The 11,841-nt window shown below is 38.0% G+C and overlaps 1 protein-coding gene across 2 annotated transcripts in view; it reads left to right on the forward strand.

Moving 5' to 3' along the window:
- The window catches only part of KDM3B (lysine demethylase 3B), a 45,872-nt gene that overhangs the window by 21,063 nt on the left and 12,968 nt on the right, over positions 1 to 11,841 (forward strand). For both annotated transcript variants that reach the window (XM_026045721.1, XM_026045732.1), the window contains 8 exons: positions 2,003 to 3,251; positions 3,844 to 4,045; positions 5,403 to 5,617; positions 6,598 to 6,750; positions 7,500 to 7,607; positions 8,138 to 8,265; positions 8,864 to 9,143; positions 10,098 to 10,354. In XM_026045721.1, the coding sequence (XP_025901506.1) occupies positions 2,003 to 3,251; positions 3,844 to 4,045; positions 5,403 to 5,617; positions 6,598 to 6,750; positions 7,500 to 7,607; positions 8,138 to 8,265; positions 8,864 to 9,143; positions 10,098 to 10,354 (2,592 nt within the window). The remainder of the gene's footprint in view (positions 1 to 2,002; positions 3,252 to 3,843; positions 4,046 to 5,402; positions 5,618 to 6,597; positions 6,751 to 7,499; positions 7,608 to 8,137; positions 8,266 to 8,863; positions 9,144 to 10,097; positions 10,355 to 11,841) is intronic.

The raw sequence follows: 11,841 nt of genomic DNA on the forward strand, positions 1-11,841 counted from the left end.
AAGTTACTAAGTACTGCATTATTGTAATTAATTTGATAGTGTCACATGGAAGATAATGATCTTAATGTTTCTTACCTTATCTCAAGAGATGAGCATAAGAATATGCAACAAATTGAACACTTAATTAAAAAAAAGAAGAAAACAGGACCTAGTTTGAGAACCTTTTACAGATGCCCAACTCATCTTGAGAATATGTTATATGTGCATATTAGAAAAAAAGAGAAAACCAATCGCATCATTCACTAAGACTGAAAACAAAGAGAATTGAAATATTTGAGATAAGTACCTGCAGAAGCAACTTGAATAAAGAGCCATGTCCAGAAGCAAATTGAGTATCTTCTAGGCAGATATCATTGTTTTCAAGGGGAAAACGAGAAATGTAGAGGAGAAATCTGGTTAAACAAAGCAGAACTTTTTAAGTAACCAAAATGAAGACTTAGTTCAAAAAACAAACAAAACCCTCAGTGCTTTTAAGAGTAAAGCAAAAATTAAGAAATTTGTGACTTATTGTATAAATATCACGGAATAATTAAGATTGGAACAAAACTCTGGAGACCATCTGGTCCAACTCCCCTGCACAAGCAGGGTCACCTTCAGCACCTTGCACAGAATCACATCCAGGCAGATTTTGCATGTTTCTGGAGAAGGAGACTCCACATCCTCTCTGGGCAACCTGTTCCAGTCTTTTGTCACCCTTGGTCAATAAATTTATCCCAAATTCAGGTYGAATTTGGTGCTTTAGTTTGTGGACATTGCCTCTTGTCCTAAAATAGGAAAGTGGGAGATATATTAGAGATTCCAGAGAAATTGCCAGGATATTAAATAAATTATTTACATGATTGTCTTTTGTATTTGTCTAATGGAAGAGTGGAAGAAGTGAGATGTTTACCATGGGGAAAAAAAAATACTAGATAGTAATTGAAAGGAAAAACAAAATTGTAGAAAGCAAGAGGGCTTTCTGTAACTGATACTCCAGAAAGAACCGGAGTTTAAGAGTTAGAGAGCAGCTAGATATTATATATCTGAATGGTCAACATTATTTGTGGTACTAAGGAAGAACTCCTCAGCTGCGCTGAGCTGTTTTGACACTACCTTTCATTCCTCTCGCCAACCCCAACTTACTTGTTTTAAATCACTATTAATACTCTGGTCTCAGAATTTCCAGATAGAACACTGATTCAGAAACTAGCACCATTTGAAGCAGTATTTTTCCACAGTTGGGAAAGGGCAATAGTACTGATGAAAAAGCCTTATTTAAGAAGAAAATGGAGATGGTTCACAGATGGTTTCAGGCTATCCACTTTTATCCACTTGTTACAGTGATGGATCTAGTGGAAATGTGAAAATAAGAAAATGCTTCCATATGTAAAGAACACTGCAATTAAGACTTTTGTGCTTAACCTCTTCTGAGTAATCCCCTCAAAGGCACCTCTTCATAGGCATCGGCCTGTCAGCAGATGCGGTTTGTGTTGATCAGGAGCAGTCTGTTTGCTAAGTGCTTTAAGTCCTTTTCTTTATTTAATTACATTTACAAACTAAGTTAATTTCCCTAAGTGTGCTCGCTAGATAAGAGAAGATAATCAGAGTGATGCTGGGGGAGGGGGAAAAGAAGGGAGATTGTTGAAAAGCAGTTTGAATTAAGGTTCCTTTCTTGTAGATTTGAATTAAAGCAATCAGTATGTTGTCACTGATGTATATATGAGACTGACTGTCTTGTCTAATAGTGCATATTTGCTCTTGAATGTGATAAGGCATCAAATGTTGGTGTTCTGCATGTGTCTTCCATGTATAAGAGACATTGTTACTTACTAGTTGGATAGCTTGTAAGTTGAAGGAATTAAGCTAATGGAAACTTCAGAGGAAGTTTCTTCAGTGTGAATATTTCTGCTGAGTTTCTGTTATAAGTAGACTAGTAATGTTAATGTATACTTAGATGAATCAGAGTGTTGTTGAATCAAAGAAGAATCTTTTAATTGGCCATTGCTTTTTAATTTTGTTTCAGAATTCCCGAAACTCACTTTTGGCTTCCTCTGCGTTTGGAGTCTCTCCCCCAAGCGCTTCTCAGGCATCAGGCTTTGGGAATGGGAGGAGCCAATCAAATGGAGTGGTGACTCCAGAGAGCAAGCCTTCTGGATTTGCCTTTGGTTGTAGCACTGGACAAGAGACTCAGAAAGATTCTGATCTGTCCAAAAACTTGTTTTTTCAATGCATGTCCCAAAATCTACCTTCCAGTAACTACTTCACAGCGATTTCAGAGAGTTTGGCAGAAGATGCCTCTACTCGGGATCCATTCAAGCAATGTACAGAGAACATGGTTCCTGGTATCTGTAAAGGTAAAATTGTTCTTTCAACGGACACTAAAGCTGGAACCCAGTCTGGCAGTTCTGTGGAACGGAAGCTGCCACTGGAATCTATGCCAACCCTCACGCCAGCCTTTCCCCGAAGCCTTTTGAATACTCGGCCCCCAGATARTCATGAAAACCTGTTTTTACAGCCCCCAAAGCTATCCAGAGAGGAGCCTTCAAATCCATTCCTGGCATTTGCTGAGAAAGCAGAACTTAATCCTTTCAGCAGCTTTGCATCTTCATCTCAGACAGGGGTTTCTATTCCCTCTACACCTGCGGGTCCTAAGGCCACTTCTGGCTGGCCAGAATCACTCACCTCTGCAGACTCTTCTCTAAATAAGAAGAAAACATTGTTTATAACGACTGATTCCTCAAAGATGGTTTCCAGTACTCCAGGTTCAAAGATTACTGCTGGTGTTCAGAGCCCTTCCACTATGGGGAATGGCCGCTCCAACTCACCGACCAGCAGTCTGACACAGCCTATTGAGATGCCTACGCTTTCCTCCAGCCCAACAGAAGAAAAGCCATCTGTTGGGCCTGGTCAGCAGGACAATCCTCTTCTGAAAACTTTTTCCAGTGTGTTTGGCAGGCATCCATCTGGCTTTTTCTCTTCACAGACAGAGTTTCCACAGGAGAACAAAGCCCCATTTGAAGCTGTGAAAAGGTTCTCTCTAGATGAGCGGGGCTTGACATCCAAACAAGACTCAGACTCTAGTACCAATAGTGACCTGTCAGATTTGAGTGACTCTGAAGAGCAGCTCCAGGCCAAGGCTTGTATAAAGGGAATCCCAGAACACTTGATGGCAAAGCTGGGCCCCAGTGCAGAACACAGTGCTGAATTGCTGCTGGGAAAAGGGAAAGGGAAGCAAGCCCCAAAGGGCCGACCTCGCACAGCTCCCTTAAAAGGTAGTGGCTTCAGTGAGAGGTGTCTTAGAAAGAAGGAGGGATGGGATGCTTGTATGGTAACTTTCTCTATGGAAAACTACATACTACTTCTGTCTACGTGTATGTATTTTGGGACAGAGCTGGTATATGACGGACTTGAAAATATAAAAATTTTCTTGTAGGTTTGTTAAGTTTACTGCTGTTTAAGTGTTAACTAAAAGTACCTAGTTAATCGCCACTGACTTGATATGAGTGGGCTCTGGGTGAYGTCCAGCGTAGCTGATTCCTACGCCGAGTCTGAGAAGAAACAACAGTGGTTCTGTAGTTTTTTGCGTAGCTCTAATGTAAACAGATAGCCCTACATTTTACAAGGTTTTTGTTTGTTTTTTCTCATATAACCATTGTTTCAGTAGCATATGACAGACAGGTAAAAATGTTTGTGTAAGTGAATGGGCTTAATGGGCTGATATGGGTGTAAGTATGTTGTGTTTTTTTTGTTGTTGTTGGATTTTTGTTTTGTTTTAATGGAAATATATTTTTCAAGGTCTTTGAAAATATTTTTTTGGGCCAGCTAACTAATGAGCTTGTGCTTCTTCTCTCTTGTCCCACCCAGTTGGTCAGTCTGTGTTAAAAGATATGAGCAAGGTGAGGAAGCTTAARCAGTCAGGAGAGCCTTTCCTCCAGGATGGCTCTTGCATCAATGTGGCCCCACATCTGCACAAGTGCCGGGAGTGCCGTCTGGAGCGGTACCGCAAGTTTAAGGAACAAGAACAGGATGATTCAACTGTGGCCTGTCGCTTCTTCCATTTCCGGAGGTGCTCAAATCCTTCCTTTCTTCATGTATAGTCTGTGTGCAGAGTGTGGACTTTGTCCAAGCACAAGTTCTGTTTTATTTATTTTCTTTGATATAATAATAAAGCTCTTGAGTGTCTTCCATTTTCCATCATCTGACTAGAGTTCCCTCGCTGGGTGGCAGAGATGGGGAAAGAACTCCTATTGGGAGATGTACCTCCCAGTTGAAGCAATTCGGACTCTTAAGCTGTGTGGATGCTAAGGGAAACTCCAGGTCTCTTAGGAGATTGAATTGCTTTATTGAGTAGGACTTTACTGTTGGGTAGCAGTTTTTACTGCAGTAACTGTTCTCTCCATTCTTCAAAAGAAATTCAGAACAAAGAAAACTCTAATTCAATTACCAAGTAACTGGACATTGCCAGTATGAGGCTAATGTTTGACTAAGTTTTGAAATTGGACTGTAGAACTGATTTCTAGGAATAGAATGCTATCTTTATTTCTCCCCGTGATGCATATAAGTCATAAAGTTCTTTGACCTTTTCTATTCCTCTTGATGATCTTTACCTTGCTAGCCTAACAAGTACAAAGCATCATACGAAAAAAAGATACTGATTCACTTTTTGACACTTGAAGGGGGAAGTGAATCTTTATCAGTTTGATGGTACATGCTGAAGATTTTAACTACTTCACCATTTGAGCTTGCTATTAAAAAATAGTCTGATGCTGTGGTTAAAGACAAGATTGCTTTTCGTGGAAAACCAAGTTACTTTTAATAGTGGCAATAGGAATCAGGTTCTGGTAACCTGTGTTGTTACACTTTTTACTGCACAAACACTGGGAGAGTCAGCAACTACTGATAAAACAGTTAAGTCATCTGTGTGGGGAGCAGTAGCTAGAACAGTAGATATGATAAAAAAAAATTGTGTGTTTTGTAACATGAACTGTTTGAACAGTTGTCACATGCCAGCAGGAGCAGTAGCAAGAAGTAAAATATTTTGTTTCAGAAACCTGGGGGTGATCTTTTGAGTTAAAATAGACCATGAACAAATTTATGAACAATGTGGATTAGCAGACCGAATAAATTGAATTTTATCATCTTATCATGTTAATAGTGTATTAAAAATATATATATATATATATATAGCAACCCCACGTCTGTAGGATTCCCCAGTAATGCTTACTGGGACCTGGGTGTTCATTCTTACAGTTTTGCCTGCTATTGCCTTTTATTCACTGCTTTATTTGGCTTTATATGTTTATTGTATTGGCTATAGAATATAGCTGTGCATCTCAAGCCTTTCTTACCTTGACATATGGCATTATTAGTTAAAGGCTGATGAACGGCTTATTCATTACTTTATTCTGTTTTTTTTTTTGCAGACTGATATTTACCCGGAAAGGTATCCTGCGAGTAGAGGGATTTTTGAACCCACAGCAAAGTGACTCTGATGCCATGAGTCTGTGGATTCCTTCTTCCTCTCCTGCAGAGGGGATTGATCTGGAGACTTCAAAATATATTCTAGCAAATGTTGGGGACCAGTTCTGCCAGCTTGTTATGTCAGAGAAGGAGGCAATGATGATGGTGGAGCCACATCGTAAGCTGTTGTTTCGTTTTGTTTTCTGCCCCTTCCCCAAAGAGAAGGATCTGTTTTCTTCATTAGGATATGTGTAATTGTGGGGCCAGCATTTGGGATGTCTCATTTGAGTCAACGCAACATTTCTACTAAAGGAGCTAATGATAAATTTCTCAGACATTATTTTTTTCTGTAATAAAATGCAGAAATTGGCTGACTCATGCTCCTAAGAAGATAGAAATGAGTCCAGAACACTTATCACACTGACCAGCTTTGCTTTAATGGGCGGTTTTTCTTATATATTCCTATCCTGTTATGCTCCAGGGACATCACGTCAAAAACACAGGATTTTCTAGGGAGGGAGCAGAGCCTGCTTTCAGCCTGCAAGGACTCAGCTGAGCAACTAGTTGACAGTGTTGCCACTACAAGGGAAGTGGGTTTGGAACAAATTTTCTCAAGGTAGCCAGTCCAGCCTATCACACAATGGCTCTGATTATCTGATTTTTTCCCCTCCCTCTTTAACTTCTGGAATGCACAAGGGCAGCCAACTGGGGAGGGCTTCCTCTTCCATGCCTGTTGTGTTGGAGTTTGGAGTTCATAGCATTGGCAGGGCTCTGATTAATAAAATCAAATATTCATACTTTATAGTTCTGTATGTTTTCAGTATCTGCACATAGAACTAGCAGAAGCTTTATGATCTTATTGTAGTTTCCTTAAGTGCTCCTTAAAATTCAGTTACAGCAATTGTTAGGTGTCCCATATCCTTGTCTTGGGGCGTGTTTTAGGAGTTGACTTTACTACCTTCTCTTTGAAATAGTCTTTGGAAGTGTCACAAGACAAGTAACTCAAGGAATGTGCCTGTTTCTATGTTTCCCCTTCAAATAGCCTTGTTTCTGTGTGGGTTTTTTTTTTTTTCCTAATGTTATTATGYTATTCCCAAATTAGAAAGGAAAAATACAAAATGTCAAAGCAGTAATTTCTAACATTCTTCCTGTTTGTAGAGAAAGTGGCATGGAAGAGAGCAGTACGTGGTGTGAGGGAAATGTGTGATGTATGTGAGACAACACTCTTTAATATTCATTGGGTTTGTCGTAAGTGTGGCTTCGGAGTCTGTCTGGACTGTTACCGGCTGAGAAAGAATCGTCCGCGTAGTGGTGAGTATTGGAGTTTCTCTCTATAATGTTTGAACCATCTAGCTTTCAGTGGGAATAGTTTCTGTGAAATTGCTGAAGTTTTGCAGAATTAGTGAGTATTAGCATGGGAAATTGATAGTTCGGTAGTTTGTTAGCTGTCTTGCTGTTCCTTTCTTCTGCTCCTTAGATAACTGTATTTTATCTATGTAGTTAAAACTTCTATATATTGAAACTGTAACATCAACAGACAAAGGTTGTGTGCTGTGAGAGACTGCTGTGTAGTTCCATTTTTAGTGAAAAGATACAGAAGAGTGATACCTTACCTGTTCTAAATGACCCCTATGAGCTGTGTAAGTAGAGCTGATTACAGGAGAGTTTAGTTGCTTTTTTCTTAAACTGATTTGCAGATACTCCATGAAAAAGCTTGGAAGATGATGACAAGTTAGCTAATGTTATTCTATAATTCAGGAAAGCGTAAGATATTGAGACTATGATCTTAACAGTAGAGTTTAAAAGCTAAGTTTTGGGGCACTAGAAAACTGGGAGCTCCTGATGATGAGGGGAAAATAATTATGGTAATTCATAATCTGGAGCAGTAAGAAAATTGCTTGAGATCCTGTTGTGATAGTATCTGTTTATATTTTATTTCTGAACTTGCCAAAATAGTAGATTCATCTGATCACCTAAAGAAAAAATACTGATGTGGAAGCTTTATTTAGAATTGTTATTCCTTTGTGACTTTCATAAAAAATTTAATGTCTTTATTTCAGAGACAGAGGAGATAGGTGATGAGGAAGTGTTCTCCTGGCTGAAATGTGCAAAGGGGCAGTCTCATGAACCAGAGAATCTTATGCCAACACAAATCATTCCTGGCACAGGTAATGCTTGAAACCTGAAGGGACCAATTCTAAATTTCATCCTAGTTTTAAGAAAGCAAATGAAAAAATAATACTGTGGTTGGTGTTCTAGCTGGTGTTTTATCTATCATGGCTGTGAAAGAGGAAGCGGAGGAGGCTTCCCTTTGCTACTGCAAAAGGGCTGAAGAGCGAGTAGCCCTCATGAGATTCAGCTGCCGATTGAAGGTGAACTGCCCATCTGGTAGCAGCAATGACTGCTTTTGCTCTGTTTTAAATAGAGTTCATTAAAATTCATTAATTTTCAAGAAGAGTCATTTTATTTTCCTGCAGGAGAGAAAAATAGTTGGTCAGTGGTGGAAATTCTCACAATTGATTCTGAAAATTACTGCATAGTTTTGCACTATTTAGGGATAAATGTGTGGTGTTACAAGACTTGGATCTTAAAGGCAGTTAGCATTAATAATTAGAAAAATAGATCTCTATGTAGTAATTAAGATCTTGTTTTAGGTTTCTTTACATGTGATGTTAAAGATTTTTATCTTTATTTCTAGCCCTTTACAATATTGGAGACATGGTTCATGCAGCACGTGGCAAATGGGGTATTAAAGCGAACTGTCCTTGTATTAACCGGCAGAACAAATCAGTGTTGAGACCTGCTGTCACTAATGGAATATCACAGGTATTCCCTTGACTCGCATACATTTTAAATAGATAATAAAATGCTAAGATTTTCAATATCAATCTATCATAAAACATGGACTTCATTTTGTCAGTATGTATTGCTGAGTATTTTTGCTAAGCCAAAATCTTTTGGGATGTTTTGGCTAGCAATAGGAAATTGCCAGGACTATGTGATATAACTGTTACTCCCTAGGAGATATTTGGGCTAAAAAAATCTCTTTCTTATGTAGATTTTCAGGTATAAAATATTCCTATCTACGACATAACTTAAAAAAAGACCTTGCTCACAAATCCCTTTTTTTTTTTTTAAGAAGGCAAAAACAAAACAAACGCTCCTTTGCAAAGGAACTGAAAAGCCTATATTTGTCTTGAGAAATGCCAAAGCAATCCCTGGTAAAAAAATAACCCTATAGTGGGGTGGTTTGAGATATACAGATCCTAAATTCCTGCACTGTCATGATACATGGACACAATGTATCACAAAGGAACTTTTCTGTGAATTAAAGGAGATGGAAATATGGGGATGAGTAAGGTGTTTTCTGGTTCACCTCTTCCCTTTGTTCATCGTTTAACAGATGCTTATATTTTTGTTTTAGCTTCCGAGTATAAATCCTAGTGCACCAGTCTCTGGAAATGAAAGCACTTTTTCCACTGGAGCAGGGACAACAGGACTGGGGCAGCTGGAAACGGACACTGTTGCAAAATCTGAGGCAACTGATGGTAGGATAGAAGAGTCTGCAAAAACAGAAACGTTACCAGCCAGTAACACTGGTGAAACAAAGACCAACAGACCCCTTTGTCCAGAAACAGCCCCATCATCAGCCTTGCACTGGCTTGCAGACTTAGCAACACAAAAAGCAAAAGAAGAGACAAAAGGTGAGCAGATGACCTGCTTTCTGCTGCTTGGTTGCTACGTTTTATGAGAGTGTCTAGCCTTAAATAGAAAAACACATGGTCTCTTCATTTACCTCTTCAAAACTTTTACTTTAATAGGCCTAAATATATTGAGTACCAAAAAGATGATGAAATAGTGTACAAATGCAGATTAGAACAGTGTCTTGTCACTTCCAGTTTATTTCAGTACCCATTCTTATATTATTTCCAAAGTTTTCAGCAGCAAGTACCCTGAGGTTTATACTTCAGTGAATATTCATTTCAAATGCAGTTTTGTCACGTTATGAACTAAAGAAGTTAATAAAAGCTGTTCTGTGTGAAAATGAAAACAGTGCATATCCTCAGACTTCRGAGATTAGAGTCTACGTGGAGAACGAAATGAAAGCTTAGAGTGTCTTTAGTACTTAGACTGAGAAAGTCATTCCCAGTATGAAATAACATTTTACAGAGTATGCTGCTCTGTTGTCAGAGGCAGCACAGCTAACACAACGTTTATTCCTGTCTGAATTGTATTTATCAGGAATTCTTTTGCATGCCCGTGTAAGTGTTCATAACTTTTAAGGGCATAACTGCTGTATTTTTTTTATTTCATTTAAACCACCTGAAATATTTCATGCTGTAACATTAATTTAGACAATGAAGGAAATGTTTGAAATAGACTCAGTCACCAACACTTGTGTGTCAAACACTGCAATTCAGATAATTTGATATACTTTTTTAAAATTACATTTTACCCTTAGCTTGCTGTTAACGTATCTGAAGTATATGGTGTGTTTGTGTTTTTCTGTTTAGATGCCCCATTCATTGTTGTGATAATTTACATTTACCACAAGATTCTCTTGGTGTCATATTTAATATAAGAACAAATTATTTTACAGAACTTTGATCATTTGAGTGTGCTTTTTTTTTCAAGTTATCATGATATCTTTCTTGCAGAAACAGGATCACTGAGGTCAGTGCTTAATAAAGAGTCCCATTCACCCTTTGGATTGGATTCCTTCAACTCCAGTACAAAGGTTTCCCCACTAACCCCAAAGTTGTTCAATAGCTTATTGTTGGGTCCAGTGACATCTAGCAACAAAGCTGAAGGCTCCAGCCTTAGAGATCTGCTACACACTGGGCCAGGAAAGCTTCCTCAGGTCCCGTTAGACACAGGAATCCCCTTTCCTCCTGTCTTTTCTGCAGCTTCCACAGTAAGTCATTTTGAATTTATTTGGGAAAGAATCTTATTATCTTAACATTTTTCATCAAAATTGTTAATAGTATTTTCAAATGTTAAATATATATGCTAATTAATGCTAAATATGCAATTTTTAGCCAGCTGCCATACATCCTGTCTCCCTGCTGTTCCCACTCCTGCTAAATTACAGAGTATTTTTGCATTGTAGTTTGATTTTACTACTGCTTTGGAGATATCTTTCTTCCAAGAGACCAGGAAAAATAGTTATATAACCTTTTCATTGATAATTGACGTCCCTATAAAACTCACTTCAAATTCCATGTCTTTAAATATGTTATGTATCCTAAATGAGACAAAAGCTTGTGAGTATGTAAATCCCTAAAAATCTTAGATATATTTCAAAGGTCTTTAGGATGGGATATGAATTCAGGAAACTAGGGGGGATGCTTATTCTCATATATGGAAACTTCATTTCTCTTTAATCTTTTTATCAGGAAATAATGTTAAAAAAAAATCAAGGGGTATCCAAAATGCTCAGAAATAGTTGATTCAAAAGAAGAGTAGAAGCTCAGAAATTTATCAAGGTTTTAAGTATTTTTTTGGAGATTTTTTTGGAGAATATTTGCTCCAAAAGCTCAGATGGGCAGAATGAGAATGACAATGACAGTCTCTGCATCAGTCTGTAAGGTTGAAATCATAATAATAGTTCAAGTTGTTTTCTGTTGCTAAAGAGAATTTAAGCTATAAGGAAAAATAGGTTATTACTACAGGAAGATGAATCCAATATGTTTTTTGGGKTTTTTTTTGCTTTTTTTTCCCCCTCTCCTCTCATTGCTGAGTATAGGCCAAATGTTGTGATTACATAGCTTAAAGCAAGGGTTCTTTCCAGATAAGAGAACCTGTGTCAACCTGTAACTTTTTTATTATTATTGTATTTTATTTTAAATTTCTTTACCTTTGTTCTTTCATAGAAGAGGTATAGTTAAGGTCTAGTTCATATCTATGAGGAATATGGCAGTTGTTAATGCTAATCTGGGGTTCCTCAGGAAAGCAAGCAGAACTTGAATCAATATTGCAGCAGTGAAGGCAAAGTGGGTCCAGAGCTGTAAAAGGAAGAGTACAGCTAACAGGTCAAGGAACAGGATTGTTTCACTCAACACTTGTTCTGGAAAAACCTGGAATACTGTTTCTGATTTTATTCCCTAAGTTCAATAGACATTGGAAAATTGAGTGAATCTTACAAAGGACTGTCAAATCATTGAAGTGTTGGAGAGCTTCGCATGAATAAAGGTTGAAGGCATTGATTTACTAAATCTAGAGAACATGAGGCTTAGAGAGAATAGCCTCAAAAGAGAAGACTCTTTTGAATTTAAAAATAAATAAATAATGCGTCTAGAGTATGAACACTACAACCAGAGAAACTGTCTACTAATGGCTTTACTAATGTCACACATAGAGGAGTGTCTCTGTCTCTCTCTCTGTCTCTCTCTGTCTGTCTCT

This window comes from Nothoprocta perdicaria, unplaced genomic scaffold, assembly GCF_003342845.1.
Source record: "Nothoprocta perdicaria isolate Ctin4 unplaced genomic scaffold, notPer1 scaffold_107, whole genome shotgun sequence".
NCBI classification, from domain to species: Eukaryota; Metazoa; Chordata; class Aves; order Tinamiformes; family Tinamidae; genus Nothoprocta; species Nothoprocta perdicaria.